At 38.1% G+C, this 26,274-nt stretch overlaps 1 protein-coding gene across 1 annotated transcript in view; it reads right to left on the bottom strand.

Annotated features, from left to right (window-relative positions):
* Positions 1-26,274, bottom strand: part of DNAH6 (dynein axonemal heavy chain 6) — a 287,841-nt gene that overhangs the window by 195,209 nt on the left and 66,358 nt on the right. The window contains exons 10-15 of the mRNA XM_062208725.1: positions 22,440-22,640; positions 15,256-15,376; positions 13,145-13,296; positions 11,287-11,439; positions 8,028-8,279; positions 3,447-3,575 (exon numbers count right to left, since the gene is read on the bottom strand). Coding sequence (XP_062064709.1) covers positions 3,447-3,575; positions 8,028-8,279; positions 11,287-11,439; positions 13,145-13,296; positions 15,256-15,376; positions 22,440-22,640 — 1,008 coding nt within the window. The remainder of the gene's footprint in view (positions 1-3,446; positions 3,576-8,027; positions 8,280-11,286; positions 11,440-13,144; positions 13,297-15,255; positions 15,377-22,439; positions 22,641-26,274) is intronic.

Below are 26,274 nucleotides of genomic sequence, written 5' to 3'. Positions count from 1 at the left end.
TATTCTACTTTCTGATCCTATGAATTTGACTACTTGAGATATGTAAGTTGGATCATGTAGTATTTATCCCCATGACTGTCTTATTTCACTCAGCATAATGTGCTCCGGTTTCAACCATTTTGTAGCATGACAGGATTTCCTTCTTTTTAAAGGTTGACTAATACTCCTTATATGTATATACTATATTTTCTTTATCCATTTACTGGTTGATGGAGAATGTTGTTTCCGGATCTTGGCTATTGTGATTAATGCTGAAATGAACATAGGAGTGCAAGTATCTCTTCAAGATCCTGATTTCAATTCTTTTGGATATATGATCAGAAGCCAGACTGCAGATTCATATGGTAGTTCTATTTTTGAATTTTTGAGGAAACACCCTACTGTTTTCCCTAGCAATGGCACCATTTCACACCCCCACCAACAGTATAAAGGTTCTAATTTAGCCACATCCTTGCCAACATCTGTTATTTACTTTGTTTCTTTGATAATTATTATCCTAACAGGTATGATTTGATACTTTACTGTGGTTTTCATTTTTATTTTCCTTATGATTAATCATATTGAGCATCTTTGCATGTACCTATGGCTATTTGTGCCTTTTCTTTGGAGAAGTGTCTATTCAAGTGTTTTGCCCATTTTAAAATTGGGCCACTTGATATTTTGTTATTTGTGGTGTAGGAGTACCTTATATATTTTTGATAATAACTTCTTATCAAATATGTAGTTTCCAAACATTTTCTACCATTATATACATTGCCTTTTTAAGTCATGTATGGAAAGGGGCTCTGGCAGTGAGTTTGTGTCAGTTAAACCACTGCCCTTGTTCTTAGTATCTTCTAGGCATCTAGAGTATATTGGGTCTTGTCAGGACTCTGAGACAGGCAATATAGAAGCTGGTCCCAAGAGCAGCTCGCCTCCTAGAAAACTGAACAGAAGCTCCAGCTCTCTCCCTCCCTGTCCACAGAGAAGCTGGGGTTTGGGAGTTTTAGTCACTTCTGTGCTGAGGCATGGGGTGGCGCTATAGCCACTGGTGTGTACTAGTCCAAACTCAAAGTGGTTCTCCATCTGGGATACTTTCCTGCCCATGCTGTGATTCAGGCAAGACAAAAATCAGTTTCTCTGAAAAGTCAGAACGCTGTCTTCCCCTAACAGTAAAAGTCTGTGGTTCCTCAGAATTGTGTGTTACTGTGCTAGGGCTAGGGACTACAGTGAATGGGTAGCATGGGTTATCCTAGTGGCTTTACTGCAGGTGGCTTCACATTTGCCCTGGAAACAGGAGACTCTCAACTGGCCTCTCTGTATGTCTCACAAGGGAAACTGGTTCATGTGTTGTTGAATCAGTGTGACTGGGGGTGAAGAGGAAGTAGGGCTTCACAATCTGCCATCTTGCTGACAACACCAATGTTATTCTTCCTGACTCAAAGAGTATCTACCTGTTAGAGCTTCTCAACAGTGTTTCCCCCACAATCCTCTCCCCTTGCTACTATTTATATCTTGTAGTACTACATACCTATCATGTAGATCAGTTAACCCAGAAAAGCTTTTAACTCTAGTTCTCTCATGCCCAAACCTCCTGTCACAAGTTATACACCAGCTTCTTTGGTACTGAACTCATTATTTTTCAGATTGCTCTACCGAGCCCTGGCCTCTGGAGTGGATAGCGCATTAGATAATGCTCTGGCCACTCACATGCAGATCTTGAAGAGACAGGCGCATTCCCATGTGAGGTAGAGACACACCCCTCCAGGACTTTTGAGAGGTGGGCAGCACCTTTTTCATTGCTGGTGCCCCTCTGCTTTTGACCACAGCAATATTTTCTTACTGGTCACTGGAAAAGCAGTTCAAAGCACCTGCATCCCTTTTCTCTCCTTTGATAAACATCTTTTAGCTTTTCAAACCTATCCTGTTGGACCCATTTGATTCCTGCTGAGCTGAGGATTTATCGTTTCACCATATTGGCACATGAAATCTGGGCAAATCACGCCATGTTCATGGAATCATAACATACATATTGGATGTAAAAAAAGCTTGAATCTTACTCAAGGAAGGACAGAAAGATTTTAATTGGTCACATTAAAAAACACATATACATTTTACTATAGAAACTATAGTTTCTGGTCTGAAAGTTTTTTCATAACTCACAATTACTTTTTTTTCCACAGCTACAAAAGTCACATTTATTATTTTTTCCAATGCTGTTTCTAATTAAAGTTAAGGAATTAATAAGTGAATATGTTAATGGGGCCATAGAAGGTTTTACAGTTTAATAAAACTATCACATCCATCCTATCACTTGAAAATCACCACACTGTGAGTCAGGAAAAAATAGTTATCATCTTGATCTACAGATGAGAAAAACTCAAGACCAAGAAAGTAATAATACAGAGTTGTGATGGGTCTGGGTAGGCTCTGAAGGCTATCAATGATATCTTTTGTTCAATACATTTTTAAAATTTTGTTTCAGGAATACAACTTCATGAATTTAATAAATACAAATTTGGGAATGTGATGATTCTTCTCCCTCCTTTTCTCCCTCCCACCCATACTCCTGCCCCTCCTCCCTCTTCCTTTCCCATTCTTTTTTTTTTTTACAAAGATTAGTTTTTTTAAAATTTTTTTTTAAATTTTTGACAGGCAGAGTGGACAGTGAGAGAGACAGAGAGAAAGGTCTTCCTTTGCCATTGGTTCACCCTCCAACGGCCGCCGCAGCTGGCGCGCTGTGGCCAGCGCACCGCGCTGATCCCAAGGCAGGAGCCAGGTGCTTTTCCTGGTCTCCCATGGGGTGCAGGGCCCAATCACTTGGGCCATCCTCCACTGCACTCCCGGGCCACAGCAGAGAGCTGGCCTGGAAGAGGGGCAACCGGGACAGAATCTGGTGTCCCAACCGGGACTAGAACCCAGTGTGCTGGCGCCGCTAAGTGGAGGATTAGCCTGTTGAGCCACAGCGCCGGCCTACAAAGATTAGTTTTCAGTTAATTTTTATACTTATAAGATTAACCCTACACTAAGTAGAGAGTTCGCTGATCAGTATGAAGCAAAACAAACAAAACAAAAAAACAAAAAACAAACAAACAAAAAAAAAAACAAGAAGAAAAGAACAAAACCAAACAAATAAAAACATTGTTCCTCAACAGTCAAGACAAGGGCTATTCAAAATCATGGCATCAAAGTGTCAGTTTTGCTCCTATCGATTACATATTAAGTACTCTTTTAGTTAACACAGATCAGAGAAACCATATGGTACTTCTTAGTATGAAAGATATTTTGTCTCTCCTGTGTACTAATCTTTTAAGCATTTGAATGCAGGGAGCACATTTGGTATTTGAGACTACGTATAGCACACTGACTAGTACATAGTTGCCCAAACACTGAAAGTTTATGATCACATTGAAAATTCATGAGCTTAAACCCACATTTTAAAAACAGACAGGCAGAACTGACATTACCTTAAAATTCTTCTGATAGGATTTATATTGAAATGCACGTTTTTGAAGATCATCTAGAATGACCTGGAGCTCATTCAGTGTCACCTTTATTTTGTCTTGGTCAGCATTAATATCCAAAATCTGTGGATCCTATAAAATAAAGAAGTTTCCGGTTAGTCATTCCTATTTTATGATGAAGACCAATTATATTAAATGAATTATAAACATTTTCAAAACAGATTTTTGTCTAATTCTCTTTTTTCTCTGACTATTGGGAACTATGTTAAAAAATGTTGCTTTTCCAAATTTTAAATTGATACATATATGTTGTAAAAAAGTACAGAAGTGTATAAAGAATTTCCATGAGGGTAACTGTTTTTAAATAGTAGCTAACGTATTCTCCTTCATCTGCTTACATTTTCTACATTTCTTCAACCAAAATGATTTTGGGAAAGCAGAGGTGAATGTAACAAGAACGAGATCAAAGAGGATATAAGGAAAATTTTCCACTTTATAATAAAGGAATAGAAAGTCCTCTGATTTTATCACCTGATACTTTAATTTTTTGATGTTGATATGATTTTAATATGAAGATAACTGATCAATATCATTCATAGATATGATTCTAAGATAAATGATATTCTCTTCCTCCCACCCCCCTCCTCCCTCCCTCCTTCCCTTCCTTCCTTCCTCTCCCTTCTCCCTCTCTCTCAGTTTTTGATTTACACATTTTTAATTTACAATACAGTCAAGGGCTTAATGCTTCACCAAATGAAGAATTCAACAAGTACAAAGTTAAAAGGCTCTAGTTTAGCAGGAATATAGGCAAGGGCTATAAACAATAATCAAATGGAAATATGGCCATTTCAGCCATAGGTAATAACATTTTTTAAAAAAATTACAGCTCATTAAAACTAGTTGTATAACATTCTTAACCACTGGTTTGAAAAAACTAAGTTTGACAAAACTGTTTGCAGCAATATGAAACACACAGGCATTTCTTTCTCTTTCTGTTTTTGTTTTTTGATTTTGTTCTTTTATCATTGTTAAATTATTATTTATTTCTTGATTTTAGCTACCACATATAAGGGAGAATATGTATGAAGTATTTATCTTTCTGTGTTCAGCTTATTTCACTCAACATGATGTTCGCCGCTTGTGTCCATTTTTTTTTTGCAACTGGTAGAATTTCATTATTTTTATAGCTGAGTAATATTCCATTGTAAGTGCATATATGTACGTATGCACATACATACAATTTTTTTTTCATGTGATGATGGATACCTTTGTTGATTCACAGTTTGGCTGCTGTGAACAAAAATGAAGACTAATGTCCTGTTAGGGTTTAAACCCCAGTTAATAGAAATGGAGTAGTTCAGGAGCAGAGTAGAAATAGTTAAGAAGGTTAGGCAGAATCTGAGGAAATTGCAAGAATTCTTAGAATTAGTATAGCCACAGCTTGGGTAGGTCAGTTGTTCCATGTCTTGTTCAGCATGGCCCTGCATTCAAAATGAGAAAATGCTCTGAATTAGAAAAAGCTAAGGGAAGAGTCTATGTGGAAGGGCTTGTGTTGACATTCTGGTGCTTCATGGATTGATGGCAATGTAGGTGACACTGAAGTTCTTACAGGTCTTGAATCTGGTAACAGAAACTGTTGCAAGAAATCGTGAACCAGAATGGATTTGAAGTCAGGATAAGAAATCCAGATTACTTGAGACTGTAGGCTATGGCAGAAATGATGGGGTGTAGCTTAGGGGTTAGCATGGTACTAAAGAACCCAGGAAGGAGCCTTAGCTACCACTGCCTGAAACAACCACGTCCATCAAGCCAAACTGCACTGTAAGTTCCTGCCATCTGAAAGATAACGTGAAGACCAGATACCCTTCCTCTCCGCCTACCATGAGGAAACATAAGTTTCTCCTTATAGGGGAAGAGGTGGGATAGGATGGTGGCAAGGCTGAAGAAGTGTCCAATAGGGAATCTAGATTTGGAATTGAAACAGACATTTCAAATTAAAACACATTGCGTTATCATCAATTGCCACATTTAGGTTTTCTCCGCAATTCTCCACATCAGCAGGAGATCTTGACAACAACCTTTGTGTATACAATGAGGTTATAGTTCTCTGCCCATGAGTGACAGTGAATTGATTTCAAATGCTCTATGGAAGAAGCATTCATTGGAGACAACCCATACTATCATTCTCTCTGTGTGTGTGCATCATGCTGTATAAAGTGCACCATTATGCAAAAAGCATATGCTGGCACTTCTCTCTCTAATGCTCTTCTATGCACACCATGAATAACTACTCATACTTCCTAATAGTCTGCTATGTGCAGAACACAGCACCTGGAAGAGATGTGGTATTTGGCCTAGCAGTTAAGACCCTCATGTTCCATACAGGAGTTCCTGGGCTGGATGTATGGCTCCAATCCTGACTCCAGCTTCCTGCTATGCAGACACTGGGAGGCAGTGGTGATGGCTAAATTGAATGGGTTTCTGCTACCCACATGGGAGACCTGGATTGAGTTCCTGCTCAGAGTTTTGGCTTCAGCTCAATTCTGGCATCTGCAGGCATTTTGGGAGTGAAACAACAGATGAGAACTCTGTCTTATCTGCTTCTTGAATAAATAATAAAAAAAAGTACACAGTACAGCAGTTAATAGAAGGTTACTAACTATTAGAAACAGTTTGCATATATTTGAATTCTGGTTCCTCCATTTATTATCTGCATTATCTGGGCAAGCTATTTAAACTCCCTGTACCTTAATTTCTTTCTCTGGAAAATGTAAATAATAAAACTCTCTGGATGTTTTAAGAATTAAATAAATTAAAATCAGCAAATGTAATAAGAATGGTTTTAGGATATTCTTTACTTTCAAAATTGTAAACAATTCCAAATGTTCATCAACCATGAAATTGATAATTAAATTGTGAAATCAATGAATCACATAAAGGTTCATTCATGTTGCTTTGTGTGGATCCACACACAGAAACACAAATGAATCTCAGGGACATAAAGGGCATAGTTCTGTCAACTAAGTCAAAACTAATTCATGACATTAGAATTCAAGTTGCTACCTTTACAATGGAAGAAAAGATTAATAATTAGGAGGGGACAGTGAGTGTAACAGCAATGATGTAGTTCTTGACACGAGTAGTAAATACACGGATACTTTCATTTTCTAATAACTCCCTGAGCTGCACAGCTATCACAGAATGGAAACTTTGGTCTGTGAGAAAGTACAAAAGCACCTCAGTTCAAAAGTAAAAACATTGTCAAGTCCTTTGAACTACGTCTGACAAATAGCACATAATGTTAGCTGTTTTATGTGTCCATGTTAATTCACAGATGTCTGTGTTGTGTTCCTTTGAGCGGATGTACTTTAAAATTCTTCTTTAATCCTATGCTGATGGGCCTTTTCCCAATTTTTTTTAAATTTTTTTATTTATTTATTATTTTTTTTGACAGGCAGAGTGGACAGTGAGTGAGAGAGAGAGAGACAGAGAGAAAGGTCTTCCTTTTGCCATTGGTTCACCCTCCAACGGCCGCCGCAGTAGGCGCGCTGCGGCCGGCGCACCGTGCTGATCCGATGGCAAGAGCCAGGTGCTTCTCCTGGTCTCCCATGGGGTGCAGGGCCCAAGCACTTGGGCCATCCTCCACTGCACTCCCTGGCCACAGCAGAGAGCTGGCCCGGAAGAGGGGCAACCGGGACAGGATCGGTGCCCCGACCGGGACTAGAACTCGGTGTGCCGGTGCCACAAGGCGGAGGATTAGCCTGTTGAGCCACGGTGCCGGCCCCAATTTTTTATTTGATTATAACTTCACATGGTTTTATACTTTTGTGATAAGCTTTAGCCAAAGTTAATCATGAAATAATGAAACATTACAAGATAATATTTTGGGTATGCCTTAGTGAATTATCACCCTGACATTGATGTCTGTTCTATATTCTTAAAAATAACTTCTATCTTTTCTATAGAAAAATTGGTGCAAGATAACCAAATATTCCTCTCTACCATTTATCAGTTTAAATTCTGCCTCTTTCTCAAAAGTAATAATTTTAAAATAATAAACAAACTTTAAAATTGTGACAATAGCTATAAAATGTGCAAGGAAGTTGTAAAAACACATACTTTAAAATAATAAATACAATATATTTTAAAATTATAGAATGTGCAAGGAAATTGTAAAAACACACATATTAAAATAATAAATACAATATATTTTGCTTGTGATGGTCTGGAATTTATTCAATAACTAGAGAGAGAGGTTCAGAAACACTTTAATTTTAGATAGTAGCTCTAATACAATGTTGACTGGTTAGAATGGACCCATGAAAAACAAATATTAAGTTAGTTTAAAATGAAATGTAGCTTGTAAATGGTTTAAATAGTATATCTTAAATGTTCTCACCATAAGAAATAAGTATGTAAGGTGATGGCCAAATTAATTAGTTTAATTAATCATTTCACAATGCATACATAAATCAAAACATCATATTGGTCTCGACAATATATACTATTTTTATTTGTTAATTATATCTTGATGAAAATGCAATAAGCAAACTTTACACACTTAAAAAAACTTTTTTAGCTTACCTGTGCTTGCAGTTTTATTTCATTCACTTCATTGTTTAGGTCTTCAAGATCTCTACCTAGATGCAGGCAAAATTGCTTAATACTTGTTTCTCTGTCGCCTACTGATTTATCAATGGCATTCCGAACAGCAACAATGGATGGTTTCATGGTTGCAAAAACAGCAAAGTCTTCTGGAGGTGTGGGTACCTGATATTGTTCAATAAGCTTGTACATCTGAACCACTACATTCCCTTCATCTTCCAGGCTTTCAATCTAAATAGAAACGTTGACTGGTTAAATAGAACAGAACTCTAATACACCCTTTAAGTTATTTCCCATGGAAGACAGCCACTGTGTAATATGAACATCAAGCTGTGGATAGTGCACAACGGGAAGTGCATTCAGTGTTACAATCAAACTGACTGAAGCCTGGTGAATGGCATATATTGTCATTGCTCCAGCACAGGTAAGCAGGCCTGTGAGGTCAGTTGGTCAGGGCTGAACACAATTAGTAGTGCACTTCCAAATTACTCTTCTTCATCTCATTCATTCCCTAACAGCATTAAGCAGGGCCAGTGTGTGCTGTGAGGGGCTCTGTTGTAACATGTGAGCGGCCATGCCTGGGGGCTGAGCACCGATTGTCCCAGTGCTGCCCCTGTCGTCTGACTGGGTCATTTTTACATTACACGCTGAGTAGGTTCACAACTCGGCTCTATGGTGACTTTTTCATCATCCTTTAAGAAATTATTTTATTATATTCTAATGATAAAAACTGTTTCACTTTGACGTCTTACCACCAGTGGACAGTATATTTTTTTAACAGTATATTTCTTGTCTTTCCTAATTTTCTAGCACCTCCCCAACCCCCAACTCTGCCATATGCTTCTAGAAGGAGGAACCATGTTCATACTACTCAACCCAACCTCCAGGCCACAAGCTGAACCACGCAGCAATGAACTGGGACCAAGACAGCCTGGATCATTCTGAACACCGGAAGAGCTAGACCACGGCTGTTGGCAGAGGTGTCTTGCTTTCACGTGGAAGCAGAGCCGGTCCCTGACATGAGAAGACAGCTCAGAGAGGTTCTCAGAGAACTAGCTGCCAACCTTAGCTCGCTGAGCCCTGAATCCATTTACCAGGCACCTAGAATTGATACTGGAGGAGAGAGAGAATCTCATTCACTCTGACTTGCTAAACCTGGGTAGTTGCTGGTGGCCAGACTTGCTGCAGAGCAAGGGAAGTGAAGCAGACAAGGGAGAGAGATGCAGAGAGAAGAGACGGAGCGAGAGGAACATCTGTGTTTCCTAAAGTTGTCCTGTTCCTGGTTTCACTCAGTTCCTGAGTGTAGTTACGTTCTTGAAGGGAAGTCTCATAAAACACCCTTACACACTGCAGTAGGGTCCCTATTTTGGCTTAAGCTAGCTTAAGTGAATTTCAGTTATTTGTCCAATGAGGTTTAGTGAATGCAGACAATAATACATGCTGGGCATCTTATAACCCTTGGGATATGCAAGTACCAATGAGGAAACTCACTGCCATTTGCCATTTTGAGAAGTCAGTGATTTCTAAATAAGAAACAAAGCTGCTCCTTTTGTACGCATGTAAAATAGCCTTGTAATTCTGTGAATAATACACAACAAGTGATCCACTTGTTAATGACTTCTTTCATTTTAATTTATAACATTTCTTCAATTTTCAGATATTTAAGAAAATAATGCATTCTATTTCAAGTGCCAAACTGAAATGAATGTGAGTTTATGAAAAATGGCCTACTGAAGACAGATGCTATATTGCCCACCTCAGGGAAGGATCTGAGAGAAGGATACCAGGTGTCCAGAGAGAAAGAAGCAAGGGAGATAAAGGAGTGTGTGTGTGTGTGTGTGTGTGAGAGACAGAGAGACAGAGACAGAGACAGAGAGAGAGAGAGAGAGAGAGAGAGAGAGAAACAGAGAACACTGACTCCTTCATTTGCCTCACTTGAGTCTCATAAATCTACTTTTCCCCCTACTGCATTGTCTGCACTATAGCCAGTTTGAGTTGGGGTGCTTTTATTCTTAACAGTAAAGTTCATGACTAGCACTCAGAAACAAGTCAAGGCTTCTATTATGACTAATATCTTGATTACAATTCTGTTGCCATTTATCAAAAGTTAGAATTGCAATGAACTATAGTTGAAAATATTGGCTTTGTGGTCACAGAGGCCCAAATTTAAATTCCAACTCTACCACATACATTTGTGAACCTGGGCAACATGGCCTATTTTAGTCTCTGGTTGCTCATTCACAGAAAGAGAATAAAAATGATCCATACTTGGGGGTGGCAGTTGTGGTACAGTGGATTAAATAACCACTTGGGATAGCTGCATCCCATGTTGGAGTGCCCATTTGAATCTTGGCTATTCCACCTTTTTTTTTTAAGATTTATTTATTTATTTGAAAGTCAGAGTTACACACAGAGAGAAGGCAGGGCAGAGAGAGAGAGAGAGAGAGAGAGAGAGAGAGAGAGAGAGAGAGAGAGAGAGAGATATCTTCTATCTGATGGTTTGTTCCCCAATTGGCCGTAATGGCCGGAGCTGTGCTGATTTGAAGCCAGGAGCCAGGAGCTTCTTCCAGGTCTCCCACGCGGGTGCAGAGGCCCAAGGACTTGGGCCATCTCCTACTGCCTTCCCAGGCCATAGCAGAGAGCTGGATCAGAAGTGGAGCAACCGGTTCTCGAACCAATGCCCATATGGGATGCCGGCGCCTCTAGACAGGGTGTTAACCCACTGTGCCACAGCGCCGGCCCTGACTACTCCACTTTGTATCCAACTTCCTACTAATGCATCTTGGGAGAACGAAGATGATGGTTCAAGTGCTTGGGCTCCTGCCACTTATATGGGAGACCCAGATAGAGTTCCTGGTTATGGCCTGGCTAGCCCTAGCTATTGCAGCAGTTAGGGGAGTGAAGCAGCAGGTGCAAGATCTCTCTCTCTCTTTCTCTGTAACTCTCACTTTCAATAAATAACTAAATCTTAAAATACATTATCTATCCTTGAGTCTTTGGGAGGATTAGAAATGTGAAACATGTGAAAAGTACAGTACAATGCCTGACCTTTAGTAAGACTTTGGTAAATGTTAGCTGGCATAATTGCTGTGATCTAGGATATCCAGTTACTTTGAATGTGTTCCTGATATTTTGACAGCTGTTTCTTGATCATTCATTTCTCCTTCTTTCTTGTCATATTTCTTTCTGACCAACCACAAGTTCTGGAATATTTAGTTAAATGAGATAATCAACTCACCCGTTCCTGAATTTCATCAAGAAATACTAAGCTATTAACATATTCTATGGTTGTAGTAGGGACAAACTCAAGTTTATATTCTGCATCTTGTGCCTCGGAAATAATGGCGTCTACTTTTTTCTTGCTTAAACGAGGAAGCATAGAATTTAGCACCTAAGAAAAAGAAAATGTAAGTCATAAATTCTTGAACGTTTCCAATTCATTGTATGTTTCAGACAAATCTTAATTGGGCATGTGTTAAACTAGCAGGTATTGGAAGCAGCAGTATAGAAAGGGACTTTTTTTCTCTTTAAATTACTGTTAGTCAAATAAGCCAATAGGAAATCCAGGTTTTGAAGATCATTTCTGGAACAAAAACGGCTGCACAGCTCATCAAAAACTTAGCTTAACTGCTCAGGTATCTTGCAAATATGCTTTCTGCTTTGTGTCCTGCGTGGGGAACATTGTGCTGCCCTCCCCAGGATTAATTTCTTGACTTTCATGTTGGGTGATGGCCATCTGCTTCCAGATGGGAATCTGCAGTCTGATTGATCACTACACAGATTCGAGAATGGCCTCCTTTGGTCTAAGAGACGGAATTAGAGCAGGCTCCTGACCTCAGTTGATCCAATCAGATTTTTGTTTATGGCTGAGAGAGGTATACTCAGAACTGCAACTTCTCTTTCTTTCTGTACACTAGCAAGGAAATAATTAGCCCATGGAACTTCTGTCTTCTATTTCAAAACTCTGAGGGAAGACTTTTCTTAGGATGAAGCTGGCACATTGGGAGCCTCAGCAAAGGGAATGGAAGAAATTGCATCCTTAGTAACACCACTGAGGTATCAGATCAAACGTCCCTAATGTTCAGCCAGGCTCTGGACATTTCAGATGCAGGAGGCTCTGAAATTTCTGACTGCTTAATTCAGTTTTCTTTGATTTGGAACATAGTAGTGCTCAAAAATGTTTATTGAAATTGAGTTGAATTTATTCTAAGTATAGGCATTTTTTTTCTTTTTTAATAGATGAAGAAGCAAAACTCTAGAAAAAAAAATAATGCTACACAACTAATTAATGGCAGAACAGATACTATCACTCAGGTCTATACTCTTCTAAACAGTGCTCTATCTTCTGTCATCTGTACTAAGGGCAGCAAAGGTTTCCTCTAAGAGCCAGAGAGCAAATATTTAAGATTTGTTAAGACATAGAATCAGTTGCAATTCCTCAACTCTGCTCTTATAGTGATAAAAGAGCTACAGACAATATGTAAACAAGTTGTCTTGGTGTGTTTCGATAAAACTATGTATATAAAACAGGAGGCAGCCTTGACTATCTTTGTGGTCTATACTTTTTCAATCCCTATCCTATGCCATTGTCTTTCTGGAAGCATTTGAGAATGTATGGGTACATACTGGCTCCAAAGGAGATTATTGTGTTGGTTTTTCAAGTTATTGCAGAAATTTCTCTATGTCTACAACTCATATAAAAATAACCAGACCTTTAGGGACAATCATGTATCAGAAAATGATCCCCTGAGCTTGATTTCAGTTTCCCAGATAACCCAGCATTCCCACGAGGACACAGAGCTGTTACAGTGGTATGTCATTTGCAGGAAACCTCAAAATGGCCCAACAGAGCAAAAAGGAGGTTAAGAGGCAAGTCTGAGGCCTGCAGTCCCCTTCCTTTCTCATCTGAAAGATCACTGTGTTTGTACAGAGAGAATATGGGATTTTTTTTTTCTAGAAATCAAGGATATCCAGTAGCCTTATGTTAATTTAATACTTTCAATACTAGAAAATAAATACATATATACTTTTGTGGTGGAATAATCATAAAATAACTGTAGAGACCACGGTTGAAGCTTTTTCTGGCTCATGGTTACCTCCAAGCATCGCAAAGGTGATGGAATTAGCTTTTCCTTTAGCAGCTTCGTGTCAATGAGCAGCAATCCTACATTTCTGGTGGGTCTTAGAGCTACGGCATCCTTGTGCTGTCTGTGATATTTTTCCAGTTGATCACTAAAGAACTTAACATCTACATAAAATAATGAGTATAAATCATAAAAGATATTATATTAGATTTTAAATGACTATACAGTATACTAAATATCATTATGTTAATAAATTTATTCATGTATTCATAAGGTTATTATTCACAGAGTGCCTTGTTTTAGAATGTTAATTCACAACACTTTGAAACATTTCATTCTTATAATAAACTAATATATTACAATTAAATGTTTCCTGGTGCCTTTTTAAGAGATGATAGACAATAACTTATAATTAGAAGATACAGTCTGGAATGAACAAGATTCTCTAGCTAGATTGGCGTGAAGCTGGGCTAAATCTAAGAGTTTGTCCACAAGATACCACAAAGGAAAGCATTTTGAGAATATTCACAGACAAAAAGTTGAAACACAAGAGACTGAATATGGTAAAAATTATTTTCATTCCTCTGCTCAGCACCTGTCTGCCCTTCCTGCGCCCTTTATTATGGTTAAGTCGTTTATCTGTTTGGCTCTGGCATAGGCTGCAGTTGTATTTTGATAGTCTTCTAGCTTACATTTTTTCCCCTTCTCCAATCCACCTGGAACAAATGAAGCCTGAGTATCCATAAATGCATTTTTATCAAAGCTCTGGTTAAAAACAGCTCTTTCTAATCGACAAAGAGAAAAAAAGAGTATAGAAGGTAGAAGATAAATAAGATACGCCCCCACTTCTTTTGAGGTAGAAGAAAGCAGTAAGTATAATAGGTACACAGGGTTACAGGCCACAGGAGCTGGTTTCTTACTAAAGTGCTGCATAATCTTGAAGATACTATTGTCTTTACGAATCTCCATTTCCTTATTTGTATAATGTCTGTAGAATTGTGATGATTATATGAAATGCCTGGAAATCACTTAGTGCAGCATCTATCATGTCATAAGTGCTTAGTAGGCATAGAACTTGTTAGTAAATGTTGATATTTATAGGAATGTGATGGTGAAATATGATTGATTATGTCAGAATATAAAAACCCCTCCCCTGATCATCCATGGAGGCTAGACAGGGGGATAGTCTGCTTAACAGTTCAGTTAAAAAGACATTTTTAAAGGATCTACAATATGTGGTCTGTCATAGTAGTTTGAGTGTATAAGAAAACAGGATAGATATGGTATCCAAGGGTCAAAGCTACCTTCTATCAACCTGTAAGAAACAGTTCAATTAAGAGGTTTAGGAAGCATCAGAAGTTCTAAAAGAGGAGGTATTCACTAAGCTCCTAAATCTGTATATATTAAATATATATATGATATTTTTTCACCTTATATAAGAATTTTGAAAAAAAAAAAAAAAGAGGAGGTATTCAGAGTTTGAGTCCAGGCCAATATCCAAGGTCCTAAACAGTAAATAGTTAATACCTGTGAGAACCTGGCCCCAGGATTGCAAGACTGGCAATCCCAGGTAGAACCAGGTTAAGAGAAATCAGGGAGACTAGAGACTTCACTCAAATGAAAACTTGGATATTGTAGACTGTTTTCTTTTGTTAGGAATAATAAATCTAATGATATAAATTCACCCGAGTCTGATATCATGACCCAGAGTTGTTGGTTCACACCAACCACATCTCAATGTGGTCCTGGGAAAAAAGAGCAACTCAAATTCCCGTGCTAGGAAAATTTAAATAAACCTTATTTAATGGTATTGGTATTTGTATACATTCCTTTCAACTCTTCCCTTATACAGGCCTTAGCCCTGCTACAACTTCATACAGAAGATAAGCCATTAACTGGGAACTGCTTCTCATATTATCCTGAAATAGAACAGTAACACTGAGTAAAATAAAGGAAAAAAATAATTTTATGAAAAACAACCTTGAAATTAATAAACTGTTTGTCAGGTCAACTCATTTCGCCTACCAAATCCCACCAAACAGGAACTTAGAAGTCTACAAATCTTGTCATATCCATCAAAAATCATTACTGGAATGAGAATGTAAGTGAAATGAAAAACTTACCAGGTTCCTGAAGTTTAAGAGCTTGTAAATCAAGACTTTCATTTTCCTTGAAGAATATCTGAAATTTTTCAAATGTAGCTGCATATAGGGAGGCAGATTCAAATGCTGCCTGAATAGTTTCCTGAATATTATAAACAAGAAAAAAATTTCATTTTTCTTGAATAGAATTCTCTTCACTAGCACTAACACACACACACAGACATTCACACTGCTTCTCTGTTCTCAGTGGTATGTTATGCGTTGACCTTAGGAGACATGCATGAGAAAAGATACCACTCTTGATGTCAAGGAACAGGTAATATGTTCAAGAAGAAACTGTTATGAAAATTTTAAAAATCCATCTTGAAATCTGACTTTTGACAAATTGTTTAGAACTGAAAGAAAGGACATATGTAATTTTTTGTTTTTTGGTTTTTTTTTTTTTTGGTTTCATGGTGAACTTAAGTATTACTAGTAAACATATTGCAAAGAGGCAATGCCTATTACTTTCCAAACTGCAAACTTTGTGTCTTAGTTGAAATGCTTTTAGGAAAAGGCAAAACTATTTAGCATGCCTACAGAATCATTTACTTAATCTTACTATCAAATCCTTGACTGGCCAGTCTCTCATTCAAAAATGTCCTCCATACTTTGCCCTGATAAAATCCTTGCCCTCACCTTGAGTTCCTCTCTCCCCTTGTGGAGCTCTTCATGTTGTTAGATATATTGTTAGCTGTGATATATGATGCAAATAGATTCTCCTGTTATAATTGTATTTTTATTTTATGATTCTTTTGCCTTGAACAAGTTTTTTAATTTTTTTTTTGACAGGCAGAGTGGACAGTAGAGGGAGACAGAGAGAAAGGTCTTCCTTTTTGCCGTTGGTTCACCCTCCAATGGCCTCCGTGGTAGGTGCGCTGCGGCCAGCGCACCGAGCCGTTCTGATGGCAGGAGCCAGGTGCTTATCCTGGTCTCCCATGGGGTGCAGGGCCCAAGCACTTGGGCCATCCTCCACTGCACTCCCTGGCTACAGCAGAGAGCTGGCCTGGAAGAGGGGCAACCGGGACAGGATCGGTGCCCTGACCGGGACTAGAACCCGGTGTGCCGGCGCCGCAAGGTGGAGGATTAGCCTGTTAAGCCACGGCGCTGGCCAAGTTTTTTAATTTTTATGTCATTGCATTTATCAATTTGTTCTGTTGTTACATCTGATTTTTGAGTCCTAGTCAGTTATCCCTTTCTTATGAACAAAATTATAGAAGAATTTGCCCAAGTTTTCTTCTTGTAGTTGAATGGTTTTATTTTACACTTAGTTCCCCAGTCCATGTATTCTTATGTATAACATGGGATGTAGATCTGATTTTATATTTGTTCACATGGCTACTCTGTTGTCCCACCTCCATTTAAGAAAAAGTCCAGGTTTGTATCTGGGATTTGAGGTACTATATTTGTCATTTAATGAATTTCTATGTGTACTTGGATATATTTCTGAACTTTCTATTCTAGTCCACTGATACCTATACACTTAGGTGTCAGTAGTCCACTTGTAAGAGTATAGACTGTATATTTAATATTTGGTAAGTATAGTACCCCTCATAGCTTTTCTTTTGCTCAGCATTAAGATATTCTTATATATCTATTCTTACTTATCAGCTTTACTGCAAAATTTGTCTAGCTCCATGAGAATGCTTATCAGTATGTTATTGTATTAAGTTTATGAATTAATCTAAGGAGAAAGAACATCTTTATTGTGTTGAGTCAATCCCATTTAAGCACTTCTGTTCAAGTTTACTTTTGTGTCTTCCAGAAGATTTAAAAAAAAAGTTTTCTTCATGTAGGTTCTTAACATTTCTTATTGGATTCACTCCTAATGATATCACCTTCTTTGTTGCTGTTATGAGTGAAGTGTCTCCTACTAGGCTTTTTCAATATTCTAGATATAATAGGTAGCACTGTGAATTTCAAGCCTTTGGAGATTTAATAACATTCTCCTTTGAAACCATTTGGACCTGATACTTTCTATAAGGCATTTATTTGATAACTTCATTTTGTGGATATTAGTTTTCTATTTCTGCTCTTGCTGATTTAGGTAAACATGTTTGTGTAAAAACTATTTTATATAGGCTTTCAAATTTACTTGGAGTAATATCTGCAAAGTAATATCTAATTTTTTTCCATTTTGATAGTTATTTGTCATTCCCCACTGTTAACTTTGATTAGCTTTTCTATATCTTTTTTTTTTTCAGTTGATCTACTGAAAAATCTTCTACCCCTAGTGTTTCTATTTATGTTCCATTTATGTTTCAGAGCATCTCTTTACTTTGTAAAAGTGTTTCCTGTGCTATTTGGTGCATAGAAATTTTAACTGTTACTTTAATTACAAATTGTGATTGTTTGAACCAGGTGTCTTTGCTCTGTTTAATGCTATTGATTTAGACTCGACTCTATCTGATATCAAGGTGCAGAAGACAATTAACATAGGAGGCCTGACACTGTTATTGTTAGAAAGACCTGCTTGCAATGTGGGCCCTTGTTCAGCAATGTGAATTAAATTTCAGAGGGGTTCCCACAGTTCCCTAACTGGAAAGAATGGCTCACGGTGGCACAACTGTTTGTGAAAACAATGTGGTTTCCCCTGAACACCTGTTTTCCTTCCAGGAGTTTGGAATTTTGGTGTATGGTAGGTAGAGAGTGCCTGTGTAGCCAGTCCCCAATATACACACCTTGGCCACTGAGACTCTAAGGAGCTTCTCTGATAGATGACATTCTACACGTGTTGCCACAACTCATTGTTGGGGGAGTTAGGAGTGCCCTGTGTGCCTCCACAGGAGCTGTTGCTTGGAAGCATGCACCTGGGTTTCTCTGGATTTTACCCCATGTGCTTTTCCCCTTTGCTAATCTTTTTCACTATAATTAATCTTCAACTTTAGTGAAACTACGTGCTGGGTCTGTGAGGTCTTCCAGCAATTCTTGGAGAAGTGGCGGCTATCTTGGATCTCTGACTCACAGGATCAGAAACCTTGCTTACCTTTGCTTCTACACCATTGAGCATCTCTTTTTGTTTAGTGTTTCTGAATTACTTTATTTTAGATTTTTCTCTTGACCTAGCATATTGTTTTGTTCCACTTGTGAACCAAATATTCACATTCCTTTATATTACTGACATATTTAATCTCATTTTGCTCATATGTTTTGTTTTTAAATAATTAATTTTATTTGTTTGAAAGGCAGACAGAAGAGAGAGTGAGAGTGAGAAAGAGTTCTCCCATTCTCTGGTTCACTTCCCAAATGCCTGTTACAGCCAGACCTGGGCCAATCCAAAGCCAGGAACTGGGAATTTAATCTGGGTCTTTCACATGGGTGGCAGGGACCCAAGTACTTGAGTCATGTTATTTTTAAATATGCTCTATGGTTATTTTTACTGTTTATTTCTTCCTCTGTGTGATAGCTTTTAAAAGATAAGATTAGTCATGTATTTTCTTATTGATCTTTTATTTCATTTTTTTGGTTGTTTCTAAATATTTTTAATAAAATTTTTATTAACAGTTCCTTTGACATATAGAAATTGTACATATTTATAAAGTAATATGTGCTGTTTTGTTACGTATATACATTGTGTACTACCCAATAAGGGTAAATACATTTATCTTATCAAGTATTTAATTTTTAAAATTTTAATATTTAACAATTTTTAACATTTTACCACATTTAATTTATATGTAGGCATTATGTACATGCACATATATATTATTTCTTCTTGGAAACAGGGAAGTTAATATCAACAAATGTGAGACTCATGGCACTGATCATAGAGTCGGGGGGAGAAGGGTACATTGTCACATACATGGTGTAACTCAGTAAAGCTATAACTATATACTAAAAATGTGACATCCGCCCAATTTTTATACTCTATAAGAGAACTGAGAAAATGTGATACTTGTCTTCTCTCTCTGAGTTTGGTTTATTTCACTTAGCATAATGATCTGCACTTCTATTCATTTTTGTTGCAAAGGTCAGGATTTCATTCCTTTTTATGTCTGTATAACATCCCATTGTGCATATATACTTCATTTTCTTTATTCAGTCATACCAGTTGACAGATATCTAACTTAATTCCATAGCTTTGCTATTATGCATTGGGCTATTACAAACATGGAGTGCAGGTATGTCTTTCATATGCTGACTTCACTTCCTTTGGATATATTCCCAGAAGTGAGAGAGCTGGGTCATATGGTAGATCCATTTTTAGTGTTTTGAGGAATCTCTATGCTGTTTTCCTTAATAGTTGTGCTAGTTTACATTCACACCAGCAATGCATTCTAGTGCCATTTTCTCTACAACCAACCTCACTGGAATATTTTATTGTTTTATTTTGGATAACAACCATCCTAACATCAGTAAGATGATACCTCGTTGTGGTCTTTACACAATTTCATGTGTGGTTTTCCCCAACTTCTTCGGTGCCAATCAATAAACTTATTCTTACTTCCTATTTTCATCTTTTTGTTGTGAAAGTTGTATTATTTCTATTTCATTAGAACTTAACACTTTTATATACTATTCTCCCATCCTTGTCTCTATCATTGTTTTAGGCCATGCTAAATCTCTAATTAAATACATTCAACCCTAGCCTTCAGGCATCTTTTTTCCAAAGTCATCTGCTTGTAGTAGATTAACATTTTTTTCCTATAGCCCCAACACTTACAGGACTAGCTTGGCTCAATAAAAGTTCTTAATTCACACTTTCTTCCCGTGGGTTTCTTTAAAAACCCTGCTCCACTATTTCCCTGCTTTATATGTTCTTTTTGAGAAGCTTGATGCCAATCTAATTCTCTTACCTCTGAAAATTACTTAATCATTTTTCTTTGAGATCTAGATTTTTTTAGCTTTAAAATACAGCTGTTTTGGGGCCGGCGCTGTGGTGCATTGGGTTAATGGCCTGGCCTGAAGCACCGGCATCCCATGTAGGCGCCGGTTCAAGGCCCAGCTGCTAAACTTCCAATCCAGCTCTCTCTTATGGCCTGGGAAAGCAATAGGAGATGGCCCAAGTCCTTGAGTCCTTGTACCTGTGTGGGAGACCCGGAAGACGTTCCTGGCTCCTGACTTTGAATTGGTGCAGCTCCCGCCGTTGCAGCCAACTGGGGAGTGAACCAATCCCAGTTCTTAATTTTGGCTTTGACTGCCTGTGCCTTTGGAGTCTTTTCCAAGAATTCTTTACCTATGCCATTGTCTTCCAGGTTTCCCCAATGTTTTCTAATAATTTGATGGTGTTGTGTTGTAGATTTAGATCTTTAATCCATGTTGAGTGGATTTTTGTGTAAGGTGTAAGGTAGGGTTCTTGCTTCATACTTCTGCATGTGGAAATCTAGATTTCCCAGCACCATTTGTTGAATAGACTGTCCTTGCTCCAGCGGTTTAGCTCCTTGGTCAAATATAAGTTGGCTGTAGATGTTTGGATAGATTTCTGGTGTTTCTATTCTGTTCCATTGATATATCCATCTGTTTTTGTACCAGTACTAAACTGTTTTGATTATAACTGCCTTGTAGTAAGTCTTAAAATCTGGTATTGTTATGCTACTAGCTTTGTTTTTGTTATATAAAATTGATTTAGCTATCCAAGGTCTCCTGTGTTTCCATATGAACTTCAGCATTATTTTTTCTAGATCTGAGAAGGATGTCTTCAGTGTTTTGACTGGTATCATCTTGGATCTGTAAATTGTTTTTGGAAAAATGGACATTTTGATGATATTGATCCTTCCAATCTATGAACATGGAAGATTTTTTCTTTCTTTTTTTTTGTATCTTCTTTTATTTCTTTCTTTAATGTTTTGTAATTCTCATCATAGAGATCTCTGACATCCTTGGTTAAATTTATTCCAAGGTATTTGATTTTTTTTTTTTTTTTGTAGCTATTGTGAATGGGATTGACCCTAGAAGTTCAGTCTCAGCTTTGGCATTGCCTGTGTATACAAAGACTGTTGATTTTTGTGTATTGATTTGATATCCTGCTACTTTGCCAAACTCTTCTATGAGTTCCAATAGTCTCTTGGTGGAGTCTTTTTGGATCACCTATATATAGACTAATCTCACAACTGACATTTACATTTGTTATGTTTGGCTGTTGTTTCCTTTGCATTTGTTTTTAGGTCAGATAATATAATGATTCGTGAAAAAAAAATGTAGCTGTTGAATACCTTCTTTAATACTAGTATTAATGCAAATAACCAAAGAACTAGGATACTTTTGGAGTTAGAACCAATATACAGTAGAAATAACTTGCAAAGTTATAAATGTACTAGGGGACAGTAAAATAATGAGTATTTATAGCTTTTGAATTGATTTAAAGTTTTGTAGTTGAGAATAGAATTCCACTTTAACCAGGTATAGAAACAGTAGTAGATGTAGTGTTATATTTGCCTTTAAAATAATACTATAATAACTATTTAAACCATATCTTTATGAAATGAGCAGTTTCAAACACCATGTATGTAGGGTTGTATGTATAATCGATATCTATGCCTCACAAATAGCTAAAGTTTAAATTTGAAAATGATACAAGCAACTGGTATCAAGGAGCAAAATTAATGACAGGAAGTCAAAGGTTTCAATTCTCCTCCCCACACAGGGGATTCGGTCATCCATAGATCTAGTGGGGCATGAGGGTGAACAAAGCGAAAGTAGCACCGTTCTGTCTCTTTTCACATCAATCTCCTTTATACGTGTGCTTCTACTTACAAAAACTGAACATTTCAGTTTATGGGGTACTGCTTTTCAATGTTTTAAGCATACAGAGGTCAGTTGCCTGTATTTGAGCAGCTCTGAGTAGATATCATTACGTATCTTTTCCATCTATGCCATATTTTAAGAAAGCATGAACCACTTGATAACAAATGCCTTCAACAGAAAAGGCTGTGTGGGCTGGCAATTCAGGCTGGTTCTGCTTCTGTCTCTCAGTATTTCTGAGAAATGCAAGCAAGTGGATCTCTAATGATGTATAACTGTTTTGCTAGATAGTTTAATGCATTTAAAAGTTATCCCATGCCTAATGGGACATGTTTAAGAGGACAAACATTATTTTTTTACATTTTGTCATTTGGTGATTAGTTGCAATAGAACATTTAAAGATAAGAAAGGAAGAGAATATATTACTGAGCTTCAAAACTGAGACTATGAGTATTATAAAATAGTTTTGATAAAAGTAACTGTACCTTTATTTGAAAGATAATTGTGTGAAAATGGTTATCATCATCAAATACTGCTGACAAGCTTGGCCCAGATCCACAGGTTTTTTCTTCAAGTTTGTTGTTAATGTAGGGGCTGGTGAACGCATCAAAATATGGATCAGGCATGAGATTAGGAACTGACAACACAGTGTTTTGAAAGTGATTAATTGCACCTGAAATGCCATCCTGTTAGAGAGAAAAGCACAGGCATAAATGTAAATGCATAGGTAACCATATTACTAAATTTTTTTTTAGTTTTCCGAAATTTTCTAATTTAGATAAACAAAAATTTGCAACACATTTGGATGACTTCTGTACTTGAAATGTGAACATATACTTGAAGATCAAAAAATAAGACTAAGAAAAAAATCATACATGAAAACAAAGATTTATGTGCAAGGATACTTATTGCAGCATTACTTATAATAACTAATTTGAGAAACATATTAATGTCCAAAAATTGAAGTTTGGTTGTAGAAATTATGGCATATTTGTACAATGGAGAATTATGTGTTTCTTCTTAAATTATTTAATGACACAAGGAAAAACTTATGATACAATGTTAAGGAGAGGGATGGAAGGATATAAAACTGCATATAATGAATGATACCATCCTAACTGAAACGTGTGTCCACTTCTATCTATGTACATACTCTCATGGTAATTTAGACAACATACCAGGATACCAGTATTTACAAGACTGGGAAGAAACATAAACCATGCTAACAGGAATTATTTCTATTCCTTGCACATAGGATTGTGAATAATTTTAACAATACTTTTCTGTTTTTCAATTTTTCTTCAATAAACATGGATTAGCTTAAAATTTATAGCAAATATAATCCTAATTAGAGAAAATGGGAGAAAGAAAAGGAATTTCTTCAAGTGAGGCTTAAGAGGTGAGCTGGAGCTTGCCAAGCCTCTAAGACAGAAGTACAATCCTTGCTAAGTCATCCTGTGTGGGTGTGGGTGGTGCAGTAAGGGGGTTGGTCTGGGAAGGCCAGCAGGTTTGAGTCCAGTGAATCAAGGGGATTCTGGGACACCAGTGCCAGTGTGGAGAAGTGGGACAACACCCAGTTAGCCCCTCATAAAAGGCCTGAGCATAATGCTGACTTCTAGTGTGTTAACTTATAGGCAACAACTCCCCAGACTGTGGCCATGAACTACACTGGTGACAAAACGGTCTAACCATCAGGTAAGTTTGGGAAGAAATCTTGGGTTAAACTAAACCACATGGATTATTCTCAGAACCTTATAAACAGGATTTTTATGTCTGTTATATGCAAATGTATATTGTAAACTCTTTTCTCTTAAAATGCCTATCAACATCTCAAAGTATTCTTTGAAAAATGCTACTATAGGCAAAAGAGAAAATTTCAAAGATGAAAGTGATATGACTACATTTGCCTGAGAATAATCCTACTATCAGCAATGTGGGAAGTGAGTTAGAAGAAAGAGGCATGCAGGAACAAACTATTACATGAGGTCAGATGAGAGATGGTAAGGTTCCTGTTGAGGGGAGAGGCAGAAGGAGTGCAACCCAGACTTCACATACAAGACTTGGTGACTTGGACCAACAGAAGGAAGGGAGAATCTGGGATAACTCCCAGAATGCTGGCCTGAACCTCCAGAAAGTATCTTTCATTGAGATGGATATGAGGAGGGAAGAGTAAGTTCTGGAAAATGTTGATGAGTTTAATTCATTTTCTTAAAAAAGATTTACTTGATAGACAGAGTCACAGAGAGATAAGGAGAGAGAGAGAGAGAGAGAATGAATCTTCCATCCATTGGCTCACTCCCCCAGAGGATCACAACTGGGACTAGGCCAGGCTGAAGCCAGAAACCTGGAGCTTCTTCCAGGTCTCCTACTTGGGTGCAGGGGCCCAGACACTTGGGCCATCTTCTGCTGCTTTATCAGGAGCATTAGCAGGGAGCTGGATGGGAATGGAGTAGCCTGGTCTCAAACCAGCATCCACATGGGATGCTGGCCTGTGCCACGGTTTAACCTGCTACGCCACAGTGCTGGCCCCATCATGTTGTTGAATTAGAGATAATTGTAAGCATTCTGGTGGAGATTTTTCAGATGGTTATGACCTGGGGTTTAGAAAAATATATTGAATGGGAATATATTCATATATTTATAATACATCATTCTAGAAGTGGTAGTTATAATAATGGGCACAAATAAGAGCACTTAGGAAGAACATACAGGGTGTGAAGAGAATGGAGCCTATAAGAAGAACAATGATAAAGGGCCAGGCAGAAAGAGACTCTTGGAAAGAAGTCTGAGAAAGAAAGGGTGTTGGTGTAGAAGTAGAGCCAAGAAAAATGAAACCAGATGGAGGAGTCTTTTCCAAGAGGTGAAGCAGAAAACAGAATCAAATGCAATAGGAGGCCTGCCAAACACAACAGGAAAATAAGAATTGAAAAGCACGTATTAAATTAAGTATTAAGAAACTACAGCTAACTTAAACAAGTAGCATGTAAAATGTCATGGCTTAGGGCCGGCGCCGTGGCTCAATAGGCTAATCCTCCGCCTTGCGGCGCCGGCACACCGGGTTCTAGTCCCGGTCGGGGCACCGATCCTGTCCCGGTTGCCCCTCTTCCAGGCCAGCTCTCTGCTGTGGCCAGGGAGTGCAGTGGAGGATGGCCCAAGTGCTTGGGCCCTGCACCCCATGGGAGACCAGGAGAAGCACCTGGCTCCTGCCATTGGATCAGCGCGGAGCGCCGGCCGCAGCGCGCTACCGCGGCGGCCATTGGAGGGTGAACCAACGGCAACAGAAGACCTTTCTCTCTGTCTCTCTCACTGTCTACTCTGCCTGTCAAAAAAAAAAAAAAGTCATGGCTTAGGTATATAAGCTTCCTTTAAGAGTAAGTTCTATATGTGCATGTGTGTTTAAAACAGCCAGATGGGGTAATTAAGACTAATGACCAAAATAATTGTGAAAAAATAGAGGATTTATGGATGATAGTTCTATTTACATGTCTACTGGTTATTTTGAGGTTGGTTGTATGAAGTAAAATCTGACGTTGGAATGTACATGCACACACATATTGATTATGTCCAGAGTATGGTCATGTATTTTTCATGTGTAGGAATTAACATGAAATGCGGGTCCTATGATAGAAAATGAGTAGAGTATTGAATTTTTTGAGGCCCATCACTTGGAGGTAAAGAACAGACAACTGCTTGCAGGAGAATCTCCTTGTGTCCTCTGCAGTCCAGGAGTGCCACGAGGTGGACATGAGTCTCGTATCCAGGAGGGGACTCTGAAGTCTAGTGACTTTACGCTTGGGAGATCCTGAGTGATGTTCCAGCCACAGGGACCTCAGCAGTCTACCTGCAACTGCCAATGTCATCAAATAAGCTGCTTCATAAGTTACAGCATCACAGACGTCCGGAATAGGAAGCAACCCTGGAACCCATCTGCCTTCTCATCTCACAACGCGGAAACGGAACCTCAGACAGGGAAGTGGTTTCCCCAAGGTCAAAACGCTTAATTGCAAAGCCAAGACAAACATCTAGAGATCTGATTACTAGTGCTTTTGCACCACAATGTAACAGCTAACAACAGAAAATAAAGACTCTACTTGGCTTGCTAATGTATCCACGTACAAAATGTGGTAGACTGAGTTATAACATGGATTCCAAGAATCCTGCCCCCATGTGAATAATCTCCTGCTCTTAAGTTTGGTTGGGACCTTGTGAATATGATAGGCATCACTGTCGTGAGTAGGTTACGCCATATGGAAAAGATGGGCCATTAAGGTCCCACATCCATTGATTTTGAATTAATCAAAAGGGTGACTATCCTGGGTA

Source organism: Lepus europaeus, chromosome 13 (assembly GCF_033115175.1).
Source record: "Lepus europaeus isolate LE1 chromosome 13, mLepTim1.pri, whole genome shotgun sequence".
Taxonomy (NCBI): Eukaryota; Metazoa; Chordata; class Mammalia; order Lagomorpha; family Leporidae; genus Lepus; species Lepus europaeus.
This window is presented reverse-complemented; position numbering and strand designations above follow the sequence as displayed.